Source organism: Canis aureus, chromosome 1 (assembly GCF_053574225.1).
Source record: "Canis aureus isolate CA01 chromosome 1, VMU_Caureus_v.1.0, whole genome shotgun sequence".
Classification (NCBI taxonomy): Eukaryota; Metazoa; Chordata; class Mammalia; order Carnivora; family Canidae; genus Canis; species Canis aureus.
In genome coordinates, this window is record NC_135611.1 from 112,177,702 (window position 1) to 112,196,534 (window position 18,833).

General features: G+C 43.3%; 1 protein-coding gene and 1 long non-coding RNA gene across 2 annotated transcripts in view; one reads left to right on the plus strand and one right to left on the minus strand.

Annotated features, from left to right (window-relative positions):
* ETHE1 (ETHE1 persulfide dioxygenase) overlaps nt 1-18,833 on the plus strand; it is a 23,711-nt gene continuing 4,878 nt past the window's right edge. The window contains exons 1-3 of the mRNA XM_077849631.1: nt 1-161; nt 503-647; nt 749-897. Coding sequence (XP_077705757.1) covers nt 81-161; nt 503-647; nt 749-897 — 375 coding nt within the window. The 5' untranslated portion in view covers nt 1-80. The remainder of the gene's footprint in view (nt 162-502; nt 648-748; nt 898-18,833) is intronic.
* LOC144284731 (uncharacterized) overlaps nt 13,479-18,833 on the minus strand; it is a 13,339-nt gene continuing 7,984 nt past the window's right edge. Inside the window, exons 2-3 of the long non-coding RNA XR_013353184.1 lie at nt 17,315-17,372; nt 13,479-13,719 (exon numbers count right to left, since the gene is read on the minus strand). This is a non-coding gene — a long non-coding RNA (uncharacterized LOC144284731). The remainder of the gene's footprint in view (nt 13,720-17,314; nt 17,373-18,833) is intronic.

Here is an 18,833-nt window from a genome sequence, read left to right on the forward strand (position 1 = left end):
CCCGCCCGGGTCAGCCCGGGGGCACCCGGCTTCGGGAGGCGCTCGGAACTCCGCTCAGTCCCCACCCGGCCGCGGGCGCGATGGCGGGGGCTACTCTGAGGGTCGCCGGGCGGCAGCTCAGCCAGCGCAGCGGCTCTGGAGTCCCCATCCTCCTACGGCAGGTGCGCCCACCGCGGGACCGCTGGGCGCCGGGCGTCGGGCAGCGACTGGGGCGGGACTCCCGGGTCCTTGAAAGGGGAGAGATCTGGGATCCCCTGGGCCTGGGGCAGGACTTCCCCTTACGGAAGAGGTTGCTGGAGATCCTGATTTGGGGGGGTGTATGTGAAAGTGGGGACTGTTTCAGAGGGAGTAAGGTGCAGGGGCCGCAGACTCCTGACACAGGTGGGCAAAGAAGGGGCTGGGTTTTCTGCTTCTGGATCTTTACGTGGCTTGGGCTCTTGGGTCCCCCGTGAGCTGAAATCTGGTTCTGCCCTCTCACCTGTCCCACCTGCCTCCTCCCCAGATGTTTGAGCCCAAGAGCTGCACCTACACGTACCTCTTGGGTGACAGAGAGTCCCGTGAGGCCATCCTGATCGACCCGGTTCTGGAGACAGCGCCTCGGGATGCGCAGCTGGTCAAGGAACTGGGGCTGCGGCTGCTGTATGCTGGTCAGTGTGGAGGCCAAACCCCTGGGTCTGAGGGAGGAGGGGGCTGGGAAGCCTCCGTCCGCCCGGGGCCCTCCTGGACCTGGCCCTCCTCTCTCTCCCAGTGAATACCCACTGCCATGCGGACCACATTACGGGCTCAGGGCTGCTCCGGTCCCTACTTCCCGGCTGCCAGTCTGTCATCTCCCGCCTTAGTGGGGCCCAGGCTGACTTGCACATCGAGGATGGAGACTCCATCCACTTCGGGCGCTTCGTGAGTTGGATGGGGTCCCCCCAGAGGGTGGTGGCCTGGACTTCTTGGACTCAAGGGAAGTGAGGGGCTTGGGGGCAGGGGGTGGGGGGGCCCTAAGCCCTGGGGTAGGAGGGAACTCTGGCCTGGGTTCCTGATCCCTGAGTTTGTGTCTGGGAGGAGGGCACCATAAACCCAGGTAGGGCACTGGAGCAAGAGGTTCTGGGCAGGTGTGTCTCTGGCCAAGCCCCTTAAGTCAACAGCATTTGTAGTTTCCTACAGCCTTGGGGCAGCTCCTTTGGCCTGGGATCTCCATAAAAGTTGATTGAGGGCTAGAATTCTGAGGCCAGGGCTGAGGGAGTGACCCAGCTTTGTCTTCTAGAGCCACAGTTCGAGGAAGGAGCATCTCGTTGCCCAGGGCCAGGACTAGGGTGAGGTGAGCCAGGCGCCTAGGGCACAACGTTTAAGGAGGCGCTCACTCTCAGGGTCATGCAAGGGCAGGGTCAGCACCTTGGGGCCAGCGCCTCCTTAAATGTTCTCCCTTTAGTGCCCGCTTGCCTCACCCTCAGCCCTAGCTGTTGCCTCACACAGGAAGGTTCTGAAGGTTCCTATCTCCTCTCCTGTCTTTGTCACAGGCAAGGTCAGCAGGTTTCTAGCCAGGATTTCAACCCAGAGCAGTAGATTGGGGTGGAGAGGGCACTGGGGTGGAGTTGTCCTCAGAGGGAGGAGAAACAGGTAGCCAGGCTTTTTTTTTCTGATCGGACTTGCTAAAGCTACAGAGTCTGGCTGACTTGGGAACAGAATGGGCAAGTGACATAGGGTAAGACTTGACCTCTAGGTTAGGGGATTTGGGGACAGTTTATCTGAGTCAGAGCTTTTAGAGATGAGAGCTGTATGTGGGATCAGAGGGTTTGAACCACAATGGTTGCAGCCTCTTCATTTCAAGCTCTTTCCTGGAAGCCGGTAAAAAAGTGCATTGTACCCTTCTGTACACCGTGGGTAATTGTGAAGTGCTAGCAAGCATTTCTTGAGTTGAGAAGGCCTAGAAGAGTGAAGAATGATTGGGGTTTCCTGTCAAGATAAGTCCTTTGTTTAGATCAAATAAGTGATGTTTTGAAGGAATGAATGTCGAAGGGTTTAGTTGTAGTAGATTTAGCTTCAGTGTCTGTTTTTTTTTTCCAAACAACTTAAATGATATCATTTACAAGCCATCCGGTTCATCCATTTGGAGTGTACCATTCGGTGACTTATTATATTCAGAGTTGAGCCCATCCATCCAACCCCACAATCATTTTTGGAATATTTTCGTTGCTTCCAAAAGAAACCCCACGCTCCTAGCTGACATCCTAGCCCCCTCCGCTCTCCCTCCAACAGCCTTAGGCCACAGCAAATCTACTTTCTGTCTCTACGGGTTTATTCTGGGCATTTAATAAAAATGGAATCATATATTATGTGGTGTTTTGTGACTGGCTTGTCCCTGATCATAAGAGTTCAAAATTCCTCCATGTTGTAGTGTGTGTCAGTGCTTCATGCCTTCCTATGGCTGAGTAATATTCTATTGTGTGAATATACCTTATTCATTCATGCATTCATCTATCGGTTGATAGACATTTCCATTGCTTCCATTTTTTGGCTATTATGAATAATGCTGCTATAAATATTCATGTACAAATTTTTGTGTGTCTGTTTGCATTTCTCTTATATATGTGTGTGGGGGTGGGTGGGTTGCTAGATCAATAATAATTCTATGTCTATCAGTTAGAGGAACTGAGGTGCCTGGGTGGCTCAGTTGGTTAAGTGTCAGACTCTTGATTTCAGCTCAAGTCTTGATCTCAGGGTCATGAGTTCAAGCCCCATGTTGGGGTTCATGGTGGATGTGGAGCCTACTTAAAAAACAGTTGGAAGGAGGCTTCTGGATGGCTCAGTTGGTTAAGCATCTGCCTTTGGCCCAGGTCATGATCCCAGAGCCCTGTGGCCAAGCCCTGTGTGGGGCTCCTTCCTCAGCAGGAAGTCTGCTTCTCACTCCGCCCTTCCCCTTGCTCAGCTCTCTTTCAAGTAAATAAATAAAATCTTAAAAAAAAAAAAAACAGTTGGAGGAATTGACCGACTGTTATCAAAAGTGGTTGTACCATTTTATGTTTCCAAGGGCAGCATATGAAAGTCCTAGTTTCTAGGCACCTGAGTGGCTCAGTAGGTTAAGTGGTGAACTCTTGATTTAGGCTTGAGTTGTGGTCTCAGAGTCCTGGGATCTAGCCCTGCATCAGGCCCTACGTTCAACCAGGAATTGTGTTCAGCAGGGAATTGGCTTCAGGATTTTCTCTCTCCCTCTGCCCCTCCCCCCTTAAAGTAAATAAATCTTAAAAAAAAAAAGTCCCAGTTTCTCCACATCCTTGCCAACACGTGTTAGCATCTGTCTTTATGATTATTCGGTATTCGTGTGGTTTTCATCTGAGTTCTTTTTTTTTTTTTTTTGAGTTCTTTTTTTTTTAAAGATTTTATTTATTTATTCATGAGAGACACATACACACACACAAAGGCAGAGACACAGGCAGAGGGAGAAGCAGGCCCCATGCAGGGAGCCCCACGTGGGACTGGATCCCCAGGATCACACCCTGGGCTGAAGGCGGCGCTAAACCACTGTGCCACCCGGGCTGCCCTCATCTGAGTTCCTTATAAGCCTTTAGAAATGGTCACATTTCTTCCCCCCCAGTTAAAAAATTTCCATTTTAACATGCATTTTATGTAATAGAAAGTGCACATATTGTACATGAGCAGCTAGGTAAATTTTTACCTATGTTTACACTTGAGTATTTGCCTCTGAGATCCAGATACAGAGCATACTCATCACCCGAAAAGGGCTTCCTTGTCCCTCTTCCTGACCATTGACAGCTCCATCAAGAAACTGTCTTCTGACATTTATTTTTTAAGTTTTCTTTTTTTCCCCTTATGATAAGAACTTTTAATATTTGCAATCTTAGCAACTTTTTTTTTTTTAAAGTAGGTTCCATGCCCACTGTGGGGCTTGAACCCACAACCCTGGCATCAAGAGTCACATGCTCTACCGACTGAGCCAGCCAGGCGCCCCTCTTCTGACTTATTTAATCATAGATTAGTTCTATGTGTTCCGGACCTTATAAACAGGACTCATACAACATGTGCTCTTTTGTGTTCTGGCTTCTTTCTCTCCACATAATGTTGTATATAGTTGTAGTTCTTTCCTTCTGTTGCTATATAGCAGGGATTCTGTAAAGGACCAGACAGTAAATATTTTCACTTTTGCAGGCCATATGGTCTCTGTTGCAACTACTCAACTCTGTTGGTGTGAAAGCAGTTATAGACAATGCATAAATGAATAAGCATGGCTGTGCTCCAATAAAACTTTAGTTCTGGCCTCTGAAATTTTAATTTCAGTAATTCTCATGTGTTACCAAATACCATTCTCATTTGATTTTTTTTTTCAACCATTTTTGAAAAAGTGTAAAAATCATTCTTAGCCCTCAGGCCATACAAAAGCAGACGACAGACCAAATTTGATGTACCAGCCTTAGTTTGCCAACCCCTGATGCAGAGCATTTTATTGTGTGAATTTATGACACTTTGTCCATTCTCCTTGTGATAGTTGATTCCAGCTTGGGGCTATTCATGAATAATGCTGCTGTAAGAGCATTTGTTTATGTGAATTTATGAAAATTTATCCATTTGCCTTTTGATGGTTGATTCCAGTTTTGGGCTATTGTGAGCAATGCTGGTATGAAGGTTCTTATGCAAGTCTCCTCGTGGACATTACTCTCAATTCCAAGGAATGGACTTTCTGAGTCATAGGACTGACCTCTGCTTAACTTTAGTAGAAATTGCCAGTTTTTTTTAGCTGGTTGTGTTTTACATTCACAGTGGGCCAAATTTGGATGGTTTCATTGTAGAATGAATTTTCTGTTTTAATGAGCAATGAGATTTGAACGTTTTAGTTCCCATGAGGGATGGCAGATTCGGAAAGTTAGTCTTGCCTGTTGAATATGTTAATTTAAAGTGCTGCCAGATACTGAAACCCCAGATCCCACTTTAGAGATTCTGATTTAATTGTTTGGGGCATACACAGGGAATCAATCTATTTTAAAATCCCACAGGTGGGACCCTGGCTGGCTCAGTCAGTGGAGCATGTGGCTCTTGATCTCAAGGTTGTAAGTTCAAGCCCCACATTGGGTGTAGAGATTACTTAAAAGTGAAAATCTTCAAAAAATAAAATAAAAGCTCATAGATGATTCTCATGTGGTCTAGGTGGGAATTTCAGTGCTTCCTTCCATTTAGAACTCATTATTTTTTCCAAAAGGTTATTTGAAAGAGAGAGCATAGGGGGAGGGGCAGAGAGAGAGGGAGACAAGCAGACTCCCTGAGCAGGGAGTCTGATGGGGTGCGGGTGGGGCTGGATCCCAGGACCCTGATATCATGACCTGAGTGGAAATCAAGAGTCAGCTGCTTGGGGCGCCTGCATGGCTCAGTCGGTTGAGCGTCTACTGTCTGCCTTGGGCTCTGGTTGTGATCTGCTCTGCAGGGAGCCAGCTTCTCCCTCTCTCTCTGCCTGCCACTCCCCCTACTTGTGCTTACCCTCTCTCTCTGTCAAATAAAGAAATAAAATCTTAAAAAAAAGAGTCTGCTGCTTAACCAACTGAGCCACCCAGGTGCCCCTGGAACTAATTATTTGAAATGTGGAATAAATCTTCCCCCTTGCAACATTTTATCAAAAATCTCAAGCATACAGAAAAGTTGAAAAAGATTTTTTTAAATATTTAATTTATTTATTCATGAGAGACACACAGAGAGAGGCAGAGACATAGGCAGAGGGAGAAGGAGGGTCCCTGTGGGGACCCTGATGTGGGACTCGATCCCAGGACCCCAGGATCACTACCTGAGCCAAAGGCAGATGCTCAACCACTGAACCACCCAGGAGTCCCAAAAAGTTGAAAAAAATTGACAGCAAACATCATATCCATCTGTTACCTATCTTATTTTTTTGATGCCCCTTTGAATCATAGACATCAGTATACTGTCCCGTAAACGTTAGGACAACTAATGTTTTCTTTCACCAAAAGAAAGGAAGATTTGGCTGACAACGGAGGTTCAGAGTATTTAGCCTCAGTGGAAAAAAGACATTTGGGATTTTTGAGTATAAATTGCACAGAAACAGTGGCCCAGGGTTTTATACCAAGATTAGGTGCTTTTGAACTTGACCAAATGGAAAAGAAGGCCCCAGCCTGCTTGCCACCAGGGGGCAGTGTGGGCCGTGGGAACTGCAGGGCGGGGGAGCTTGCGCGGATCCCTTTGGGTGCAGGTGTGGCTGTGAGGTATTGAAGACGGCGTCGCTGCACCTGGAAACAGGTGAGGGGAGAGCTGTTGAGCAGTGTCACATATGTGAAGCACCACGAAGGGGAAAAGGAATTTGTTGGAAGAATGTGGGGCTAGGCAGGCTGCACAAAATCCCTGTAGAATATTCTGCTGCTGAGATGATCCAACTAGTTTCAGGAATGATGGAGGCTGCCCGAGGTCCAGATGTTAGGTGCTTCCCCATAAGCTTTTATTAATATTCTAATACCTATAGTGAATTGAAATAATAGTACAGTTAGTACCCTTCGCCTAAAGTTCACCAGTTGGTGACATTGGTTTTTATTGGGTGTGTGTGTTAGATTTTATTTATTTATTCATGAGAGACATAGAGAGAGAGAGGGGCAGAGACACAGGCAGAGGGAGAAGCAGGCTCCATGCAGGGAGCCCGACGTGGGACTCGATCCCGGGACCCCAGGATCACACCCTGAGCCGAAGGCAGACGTCCAACCGCTGAGCCACCCAGGGATCCTGAGACTTTCTTTTTTAAAACACAAGAATATCCAAGTACTCTATCAGCTGTCAGAGCAATGACATCATCACCAGTCACGGGGCTTTCGGGAAAACACCCCTGAACTCTGACCTGACTGAAGAATGAGAGTAAGAAGGGGGGAAGGGCTCTTCCTACTATCATGAAAATAGATTTCACCTTGGAGGCCCTCAGGGTTCCTTCAACTGCACTTTGAGAACAATTCTTTTACAAAATCTCCATCACAGAAGATACATGATACTTCTGAAATAATTCTTAAATCCAGTCTGAGTTCAAATAGTGCCAGGTGCCCAGGAATCATTTTTATGGCGGTTAAGAGCCAGAACTCACTCGAGGTTCATGCATGCCATTCAGCTGTTCTATTTAGTCTCTAAATCAAGAATGGTTTCTTTTCTTTTTTTTTTTTTAAGATTTATTTATTTATTTATTCAGAGAGAGGCAGAGACACAGGCAGAGGGAGAAGCAGGCTCCATGCAGGGAGCCCAACGTGGGACTCGATCCCGGGTCTCCAGGATCGCACCCCGGGCCGCAGGCGGCGCCAAACCGCTGCGCCACCGGGGCTGCCCAAGAATGGTTTCATACCCTTTCTGTGCCCTGACATTGACTTTTGAAGTTTCCACCCTGTTGTCTTGTAGAATGTTCCACTTCTGGGTGTGTCTGGTTGTTTCCTCATGGTGTCATTCAATGTATTCTTCTCTTTGCTATCAACAAGAAGTAAATTGTAAATATCAAATATCACTGCAGGCAGCAGGGAGTGGTGGGGCCTGTGGCAAATGTTAGGGTGCATGTTCTGTTTATAGGGGACACCCACTATACAATTATTTTTTTTTTCCCATTGCACAATTCAAGTTGATTAGTCATGTTTAGGAATGTAGTCTGGGGGATTCCTGGGTGGCTCAGCGATTTAGCGCCTGCCTTCGGCCCAGGGCGTGATCCTGGAGTCCTGGGATCGAGTTCTGCATTGGGGTCCCCACAGGGAACCAGCTTCTCCCTCTGCCTATTTCTCTGTCTCTCTCTGTGTCTCTCATGAATAAATAAATAAAATCCTTTTCTTTTTTTTTTTTTTAAGGAATGTAGTCTGTCGGGGTGCCTGGCTGGCTCAGTTGGAGGAGTGTGGGACTCTTGATCTTGGGGGTCATGGCTTGAGCCTCATGTTGGGTGTAGAGATTACTTAAATAAATAAGCTTTAAAAAAAAAAAGGAATGTAGTCTGTCCCCTGCGAAGCCTTTTATTTTTTGAGAACCCAAATATCTTTTATTAAACAGATATTATAGAGATTTGCAAAAACATTAAAAGTGCTACTCTTTTTTACTACTTTTTGTTGCAGTTTTGGAAAAAAATATTTTTCACAAGAATGTTATTCACAGTGATGTATAGTGAATAAATGTGCTATTGGTTTTTTTTTTTACTGAAATAACTTATTTTTTTATTTTTATTTTATTTTTTTAATAATAAATTTATTTTTTATTGGTGTTCAATTTGCCTGAAATAACTTATTTTTAAATTTAAATTCAGTTAATTAACACATTGTATTACTGGTTTTAGAGGTAGAGGTCAGTGATTCATCAGTCTTATATAACCCAGTGCTCATTACATCATGCTCCCTACTTAATGTCCATCACCCAGTTACTCCATTTCCCTATCCACCTCCCTTCCAGCAACCCTGTTGGTTTCCTATGATTAAGAGTCTCTGATGGTTTGTTTCCTCTGATTTCATCTTGTTTTATTTTTCCCTCTCTTCCCCTATGATCCTCTGTTTTGTTTCTTAAATTCCACATGAGTGAGATCATATGGTAATTGTCTTTCCCCGATTGACTTATTTCACTTAGCATATTAACCTCTAGTTGCATCCACGTTGTTGCAAATGGCAAGATTTCATTTGTATGATGACTGAGTAGTATTCTAGTGTGTGTGTGTGTGTGTGTGTGTGTGTGTATACACCATATCTTCTTTATCCATTCATCTATCGATGGATATCTGGGCTCTTTCCATAGTTTGGCCCATGTGGACACTGCTGCTATGAACATTGGGGTGCAGGTGTCCCATCATTTCACTACATCTGTATCTTTGGGGTAAATACCCAGTAGTGCAGTTGCTGGGTCATAGGGAAGCTCTATTTGTAACTTCTTGAGGAACCTCCACACTTTTCCAGAGTGGTTGTACCAGTTTCATTCCCACCAGAAGTGCAAGAGGGTTCCTCTTTCTCTGCATCCTCACCAACATCTGTTATTCCCTGACTTGTTAAACTTGTTCATTTTAGCCATTCTCACTGGTGTTGGGTAGTAACTCATTATAGTTTTAATTTGTATTTCCCTGATGTCAAGTGATGTGGAGCATTTTTTCATGTGTCTGTTGGCCATTTGTATGTCTTTGGAGAAATCTTCGTTCATGTCTTCTGCCCATTTCTTGATTGGATTATCTGTTCTTTGGGTGTTGAGTTTAATAAGTTCTTTATAGATCTTGGATACTAGCCCTTTATCTGATAGGTCATTTACAAATATCTTCTCCCATTCTGTTGGTTGTCTTTTGGTTTTGTTGACTGTTTGCTGTACAAAAGCTTCCTATCTTGATGAAGTCCCAATAGTTCATCTTTGCCTTTGGAGACGTGTCTAGTAAGAAGTTGCTGCGGCCAAGGTCACAAAGGTTGCAACCTATGTTCTCCTCTAGAATTTTGATGGATTCCTGTCTCACACTTAGGTCTTTCATTCATTTTGAGTCTAGTTTTTGTGTATCGTGTGAGGAAAAGGTCCAGTTTCGTTCTTCTGCATGTGGCTGTCCAATTTTCCCAACACCGCTTGTTGAAGAGACTGACTTTTTTCCATTGGATATTCTTTCTTGCTTTGTTGAAGGTTAGTTGACCATAGATTTGAGGGTCCATTTCTGTGTAGTCTATTCTGTTCCACTGATTTCTGTGTCTATTTTTGTGTCAGTACCATACTGTCTTGATGATCACAGCTGTGTAGTACAGCTTGAAGTCTGAAATTGTGATGCCTCCAGGTTTGATTTTCTTTTTCAACATTCTTTTGGCTATTTGAGGTCCTTTTTGGTTCCATACCAATTTTAGAATTATTTGCCCCAACTCTGTGAAATAAGTTGATGGTATTTTGATAGAGATTGCACTGAATGTATAGATTGGTCTAGGTAGCATAGACATTTTAACAATATCTGTTCTTCTAGTCCATGAGAATGGAATGTTTTCCATTTCTTTGTGTCTTCCTCAATTTCTTTCATGAGTGTTCCATAGTTTTCTGAGTACAGATCCTTTGCCTCTTTGGTTAGATTTATTCCAAAGTATCTTATGGTTTGGGGTGCAATTGCAAATGGGATTGACTCCTTACTTTCTCTTTCTTCAGTATCATTTATAGTGTATAGAGATGCAACTGATTTCTGTGCATTGACTTTATATCCTGTCACTTGGCTGAATACCTGTATGAGTTCTAGCAATTTGGGGGTGGAGTCTATTGGGTTTTCTATATACAGTATCATGTCATCTGCAAAGAGTGACAGTTTGACTTCTTCTTTGCCAATTTGGATGCCTTTTATTTCTTTTTGTTGTCTGATTGCTGAGGCTAGGAATTCTTGTACTGTGCTGAACAACAGTGATGGGAGCGGGCATCCCTGTCATGGACCGGACCTTAGGGGGAAAACTCTCAGTTTTTCCCCATTGAGAATAATATTTGCTGTGGGCTTTTTATAGATGGTTTTTATGATATTAGGTATGTTCTCTCTATCCCTACACTGTGAAGAGTTTTAATCAAGAAAGGATGCTGTACTTTGTCAAATACTTTTTCTGCATCTTTGAGAGGATTGTATGGTTCTTATCCTTTCTTTTATTAATGTATGTATCCCACTGATTGATTTGTGAATGCTGAACCACGCTTGCAGCCCAGGAATAAATCCCACTTGGTCGTGGTGAATAATCCTTTTAATGCACTGTTGGGTCCTATTGGCTAGTATCTTGGTGAGAATTGTGGCATACATGTTCATCAGGGATATTGGTCTGTGATTATCTCATTTGATGGGATCTTTGCCTGGTTGTGGGATCCAGGTAATGCTGGCCTCATAGAACGAGTTTGGAAGTTTTCCTTCCATTTCTTTTCTTTTTTTTTTTTTTTAATTTTTATTTATTTATAATAGTCCCACAGAGAGAGAGAGAGAGAGAGAGAGAGAGAGAGAGGCAGAGACACAGGCAGAGGGAGAAGCAGGCTCCACGCACCGGGAGCCTGACGTGGGATTCGATCCCCGGTCTCCAGGATCGCGCCCTGGGCCAAAGGCAGGCGCCAAACCGCTGCGCCACCCAGGGATCCCTTTCCTTCCATTTCTATTTTTTGAAACAACTTCAGAGGAATTCTTCTTTAAATATCTGGCGGAACTCCCCTGGGAAGCCATCCAGCCCTGGACTCTTTTTGTTGGGGGATTTTTTATTACTGCTTCAGTTTCCTTGCTGGTTATGGGTCTGGTCTGTTTAGGTTTTCTATTTCTTCCTGTTTCCGTTTTGGTAGTTTATACATCTCTAGGAATGCATCCATTTCTTCCAGATTGCCTAATTTGTTGGCATATAGTTGCTTATAATATGTCCTTACAATTGTTTGTATTTCTTCAGTGTTGATCGTGACCTTTCCTCTTTCATTCATGATTTTATATATTTGAGTCCTTTCTCTTTTCTTTTTAATAAGTCTGGCCATGGGTTTATCAATCTTATTAATTTTTTTGAAGAGCCAGCTCTTAGTTTCATTGATCTGTTCTATTGCTCTGTTGGTTTCTTTTTCATTGATTTCGGCTCTGATCATTATTGTTTCTCTTCTCCTGCTGGGTTTAGGCTTTGTTTGCTATTCTTTCTCCAACTCCTTTAGGAGTAAGGTCAGGTTGTGTTTTTGTGATCCTTCTTGTTTCTTGAGAAAGGCTTGTATTGAAATGTACTTCCCTCTTAGGACCATCTTTGCTGCATCCCAAAGGTTTTAAACAGTTGTGTTTTCATTTTCCTTTGTATCCATGAATTTTTAAAAAATATTTTATTTATTTATTCATTAGAGACACACACAGAGAGAGAGAATGAGAGAGAGAGAGACAGAGACACAGGCAGAGGGAGAAGCAAGTTTCCATGAATTTTTAAATTCTTCCTTAGTTTTCTGGTTGACCAATTCATTCTTTAGTAGAATGCTCTTTAGCCTCCATGTATTTGAGTTCTTTCCAGATTTCCTCTTGTGACTGAGTTCCAGTTTCAAAGCATTGTAGTCCAAAAATATGCAGGGAATAATTTCAGTCTTTTGGTACCAGTTGAGACCTATTTGTGACCCAGTATGCGATCTATTCTAGAGAAGGCTCCATGTGCATTCGAGAAGAATATGTATTCTGTTGCTTTAGATGGAATGTTCTGAATATATTGGTGAAGTCCATCTGGTCCAGTGTGTCATTCAAAGCCCTTGTTTCCTTGTTGATCTTCACCTTAAATTATCTGTCCATTGCAGTGAGTGGGTGTTAAAGTCCCCTACTATTATTGTATTATTATCAATGTATTTCTTTAATTTGGTTATTAACTGGCTTATATAAATGGCTGCTCCCATATTAGGGGCATAGATATTTAAAATTGTTAGATCTTCTTGTTGGATAGACCCCTTAATTATGATATTCTGTCCTTCCTCATCTCTTATTATAGTCTTTGGTTTTAAAATCCAATTTGTCTGATACAAGGATTGCCAACCTAGCTTTCTTTTGATGTCAATTAACATGATAAGTGGTTTCTCACCCCCTCACTTTAAATCTGGAGGTGTCTTTGGGTCTAAACTGAGTCTCCTCCAGATGGCATATGGTTGGATCTTGCTTTTTTATCCAATCTGATACCTTGTGTCTTCTGATTGAGGCAATTGGCCCATTTGCATTCTGAGTAACTATTAATAGATATGAATTTAGTGCCATTTTATTACCTGTAAAGTCACCATTACTGTACATTGTCTCTGTTGCTTTCTGGTCTATGCTACTTTTGGGCTCTCTCTTTGCTTTGAGGACCCCTTTTTAATATTTCTTGTAGGTCTGCTTTCAGTTTCTGTTTGTCCTGGAAGCTTTATTCTCTCTCCTTCTATTTTGAATGCCATCCTTACTGGATAAAGTATTCTTGGCTGCATATTTTTCTCACTTAGCACCTGAATATTTCTGGCCTGCCAGGTCTCTGTGGATAGGTTTGTGCCAGCCTAATGTATCCTTGCTGGATAAAGTATTCTTGGCTGCATATTTTTCTCACTTAGCACCCTGAATATTTCTGGCCTGCCAGGTCTCTGGGGATAGGTCAGTGCCAGCCTAATGTTTCCACTCTTGTAGGTTACCAAGAGGTTACCCCTTGTCCTGAGCTGCTTTCAGGATTTTCTCGTCTCTGAGATTTGCTAGTTTCATTATTCTATATTAGGGTGTTGACCTATTTTTATTGATTTTGAGCGAGATTTTACTGATTCTCTGTGCCTCCTAGACTTGGATGCCTGTTTCCTTCCACAGATTGGGGAAGTTCTCCACTATAATTTGCTCCGGTGTACTTGCTGCCTCTCTCTCTCTTTCCTCTTCTTCTGGAATCCCAATTATTCTAATATTGTTTTGCTTTACAGTATCACTTATCTCTCAAATTCTCCCCTTTTGATTAAGTAGTGTTTATCTCTCTTTTTCTCAGCTTCTTTATTCTCCATCATTTTGTCTTCTATATCACTAATTCTCTGTTCTGCCTCATTTATCCGAGCAGTTAGAGCCTCTGTTTTTGATTGCATCTCATTAATAGCCTTTTAGATTTTGACTTGATTAGATTTTAGTTCTTTTATTTCTCTAGAAAGGGATTCTCTAGTGTCTTCTATGTATGTTTCAAGCCCAGATAGTATCTTTATAATCATTATTCTGAACTATTGTTCTGGTATCTTAATTATGTCCATACTGATTATTAGGTCTCTAGCAGTCAGTACTGCCTCTTCTTCTCTTTTTTGAGGTTTTTCCATCTTGTCATTCTGTCCAGAGAAGAAGGGCTGAATGAGAAAACAAAATACTAAAATGGCAACAACAACCCCAGAGAAATACACACTAAACAAATCAGAAGAGATTTTCCCAAAACTGGAAAATTTTTTTTTTAAAAGAGAATATAACCAGACAGATAAATAGAATAGAGCAATATACCGGATCCTGTGTCCATTTGTTAGAAAACTAGATTCCAAAATTATAACAAAAGAAAAACTTCGGATGCCTGGGTGGCAGTGGTTGAGCGTCTGCCTTTGGCTCAGGGTGTGATCCTGGAGTCCTGGGATCGAGTCCCACCATCAGGCTCCCTGCATGGAGCTTGCTTCTCCCTCTGCCTGTGTCTCTGCCTCTCTCTTTCTGTGTCTCTTATGAATAAATAAATAATATCTTAGAAAGAAAAAGAAAGAAAAAAAACTTATGTATGTACAAAGAATTAAATACAATGAAAGGATAGAGTTTAACTGTAAAAATGAAAACTAAAAGACAAAAAAAAAAAGGAATATAAATAGACAGGTGAACAGAACATAGCAATACACTATATCCTGAGTGTGTTTTGGTCAGCTTGTTAGAAGAAACTACATCTCAAAGTTCTAAGGAAAGGAAAACATACATGTACAAAGATAAAATTAAATACATTGAAAGGATAGAATGTAAAGGTGAAAATTTAAAAAGCCTTTAATAAAACAAAAAAAAAGAAAAAAAAGAAAAGCAAATATGATCAGACAAATGAAGAGAACAGAGACACACACTAGATTCCAGGTGTATTTTGGTCTGTTAGAAGAAACTGCACCCCAAAATTGCAAAGAAAGAAAAACTTATACATATACAAAAATAAAACTAAATACAAAGAGACGATAGAATGTAACTATAAACATGGAAATTAGAAAAGTTTTTAAAAAGTTGCTAAAATAAGAAATTGGTTGAAAAAGGAAAGAGAAAAAACTTAAAAAGGAAGGGCTAAAGAATCGTGGAAGAAAAAACTGAATTCTATATACTATATTGCCTAGCACTGGAGTTTTGCAGTTGTCAGTGATCAGAGACTTGGTCTTGGCTGGATGTGCCTGCCGATCTTCTGGAGGAGGGGCCTGCTGTGTTGATTCTCAAGTGTCCCCCACCTGAGGGGGGACAGCCCTTGCCAGGGGGCCAGGCTGGATTGCTCTATATGACTTTTGTTCCCTGAAGACTTTCACCTCCACTTTAGAGGATGAGAGTGACAATAGCAGCCTCCCAGTCTCCAGCCTGGGAGCCCAAAGTGTGGGGCCCTACTCCTCATTGCACCCCCAGGGAGAAGCAGTCCATCGCTCCTGTCTCCCTGGTTCCCACTGCACTCCGAGCTCACTCAGCCTGTGTCCAAGCCTTTCTATCTCAGGTCTGGGACCCACGTTTGGAGTCCTCAAACCTTGCAGACTCCTCAGCTCTCATGCTTCTCCCTGTGGAGGAAGGAGGGGTCTCACTGGTTCTGGCCACTGCTCAGAGAATGATCACACTGCCTCAGCCCCGGTTTGGGGTTTATGGCCACTGGGAGCTGAATGCCCTCTCCTGGGCTCACTGATTGCAGCTGGTTTCCCTGCTCTGATGCCTAGGAACTCTGCTGCCCTCCGACTCCCCTGGTCTTCCTGTGACCCGAGGATCCTGAGACCACACTGGCTCACCTAGGATTCACCCCTGCTTCGTGGCCTAAACCCCTTTCAGGCAGGCAGGTCCCTCACCTGAGCAGACTTCTAAACGTTCTGATTTTGCACTCTGCTGCTCTATCCCTTTCTGGCAGCCAGCTGATGGAGGCTTCTCCTCCCCATGATTTATCTCCTCATGTATCACCTTGGATTCACTTCTCCACACCTCCTACCTTACAGAAAGTGCTCGCTTTTCTATTTGCAGCGTCACAGCTATTCTTTTCTTAGATCTCCTGAGTTCGCAGGTGCTCAGGATGATTTCATAGCTATCTAGCTGAGCTTCTGGGACCAGACGAAACTGAGGTCTCCTACTCCTCCACCATCTTGGACTCTCCCCTTTTCAAGCCTTTTTTTCTTTTTTAATAGAAGCTTCAAATACACATTTTTTAGAAATCTTCCACTTTTTAATGGTAGACTATAAATTCAGCTTTCTCATAAATCCCGGGTGGGCCAAACAAAACATTTCTCTGGCTGAGTCTGCCCCTGGGGCCTCCACTGTGTCTTCTCTGACAAACAGATCTCATTAAACTTTCATAACCACATAGTGGAATCAGAAATATTTTTCCAAAAAAAATAAATATTTTTCCCATTTTACAAAGAAGGAGGTATAGAGGGATCCCTGGGTGGCGCAGCGAGTTAGCGCCTGCCTTTGGCCCAGGGCGGGATCCTGGAGACCCGGGATCGAATCCCACATCGGGCTCTCGGTGCATGGAGCCTGCTTCTCCCTCTGCCTGTGTCTCTGCCTCTCTCTCTCTCTCTCTCTCTGTGACTATCATAAATAAATAAAAATTAAAAAAAATAAAAATAAAAATAAAAAAAAAAGAAGGAGGTATAGAGAGGAAAAGTGACTTGTCCGGAAATGACACTGAAAGAGTGGCCCAGTTGGAATTTTTTTAAAAGATGTATTTGTTTATTTGAGAGAGAGAGAGAGAGAGAGAAAGAATTGGGGGGTGGGGCAGAGGGAGAAGGAGAGAAAGTTCTAAGCAGACTCTGAGTGGAGCCCTACAACGGGCTCCATCCCATGACCCATGAGATCATGACCTGAGCCAAAACCAAGAGTTGAATACCTACTGACTATGCCACCCAAGTGCCCCTCTGAGTGTGGATTTTAACCCAGGAAGCCTTGTGGTTCCACTAGATCAGTGTTTTTTTTTTTTTTATAAACTTCAAAACATCATTATTATGTTACTTTGATTATATAGTGATTATTGTGTGCCAGGCATTTTTTAAGCTTTACATATACAAAGCAACTTAATGTTTATAATAGTCCTACGAGGTGGGGACAGTTATTATCCTCATTTTACAAGGGAGCAGAGAAGCTCAGAGACAGAGAGGTGAAGTGACTTGTCCAGAGCCACACAACTAGTAATAAATAGCAGAGCCAAATTTAGAACCCATGTCACCTGGCTCCAGAGGCTGTTTTTTTTTTTTTTTTTTTGACTTTATTTATTTATTCGTGAGAGACATAGGCCGAGGGAGAAGCAGGCTCCCTGTAGGGAGTCTGACATGGGACTTGATCCCAAGACCGCAGCCTCGACCTGAGCCAAAGGCGGCGAGTCAACCCCTGAGCTCCCCCGCCCCAGGCACTCCCCTGAGGCTGTTCTTAATTACTAGTCCATGCACTCTCACCAAGAGATAGATATCTTACACCTGGATTCATAACTGAAAGCTCCACTTCATGAAATACCACTTCCCCTTACTGGGTACTAGGCACCCTGAGATTTCCCACTTCATTGCATTTCTCTCCACACCACTCCATTCTGTTCCATCCCACACTTCTCTGCTCTTCTGTGTCTAGCATGCTTTATTCTACTTTTGTTTTATCTGTGACATCCATCCATATTTTCACATATAGTTTGCTCACTCTTATTCTCATGCTGTGCTTCAGTTTCTTCATCTGTGGAATGGTACCTACCCCATAATGATGTGCGAGGACTGGATGAGTTCAGTCATGTCGAGACTTAGAAGAGAGCCTGGCACAGGAGAAAGGGTCAGTCAATGTCAGGGCTCTTGGGAAGGAGTAGGCCTGACTGATGGGAGAGGGTAGGGTTGTACCTAGCAGAGAGAATTGCTTGGGCCAAAAGGTATGGAAAAACCTGATGCTTTCTGGTAGTGACCCTGAGTTTCAGAGTAGCTTGGTGTGTTGAGGAAAGGAAAGAAGATGTTATTAGACATTGGGCTGGGAAGATACCAGAACAGCAGCATTTCAGAAGTCAAGTTGAGAGCCAGAACTCTGCCCTGGGGACAGCAGGAGCCAAGGATGGGTCTTGAGCAGAGAGGAGCAAGTTTGAATCTGGGCAGTAGAAACCCGCCTCAGGGCCATGTGGGAGATGGATGGAGGCTGGAAGGCCAGGGGGGGAGGCTGGTGGTTGGTCCTAGCCGGAGAAGATGAGGCCCAATATGGGCAGGACTGTGGGAGGTACATAGCAGGGGATAGAGTCTAGATATTCCAGAGAAGGGAAAGGTCAGATAAACAGATCCTCAGCAAAGCCACTTGCCACACAGACTCAGTCACCAAGGGCCTAGGGAATCTTGATCCATGTGGCAAGCAGGATATTGTTCAATTGATATTAAAATTTGGTCCAATATAGGGTGCCTGGGTGGCTCAGTCAGTAAAGCATCTGCCTTCAGCTCAAGTCATGATCCGAGGGCCCTGGGATGGAGTCCCGTGTCAGGTTCCCTGCTTACTGGGGAGTCTGCTTCTCCCCTCTCCTTTCTCTCACATTATCTCAAACAAACAAACAAACAAACAAACAAATAATCTTTAAATTTTTGTCTAATTTATACACATACACAATTACATATACCATATGTATACTTTAACTGTACCATATATGCCATATATATACTGTCTAACTGTACTGGTTGTTTATAGCTGATGTTTTTCTGATTGGTCAATATCCATCACTACAACTGTGATTAACTATTTTGAATTTGACTCTTGAATATCCATCCACAATGTTTAGTTCAAAAGACACCTATGCTTTTTTGCTTAAAAAAATTCAGAGAATATGAAAACAGACAAAATAATGAAAGATCATCCCTCTACCACCAAAAGGTTATGTTGATTTGGGTAGGTAGGGTTGTGATTTTTCCCAGATTTTGCAAGATCTGTGATTTTGCTTTGCATTTGTTTTGCATTGCACATATATCCTATTGTGTATGAGTTAAAGGTGTCTGACTGAAAGCAACTAAAAAAATCCATATAGTGGCTTAAATAATTGGAAGTTCAATTTTTTCTTGTAACAGGGACTCTGGAGGAAGGCAGTCCTTCTCTTTGATTTGGCAGCATTTTCATTTGGGGGATTCTTTTTCATGGTTGCAAGGTGGTTGCTGTAGCTGCGGCCATCACACCTTTGTCTAGAACCAGATAAAGTGGGAAGGGGAGGTGCACACTGATGTCCTGAACCAAACTGGAGACCCATGAGTGAGGA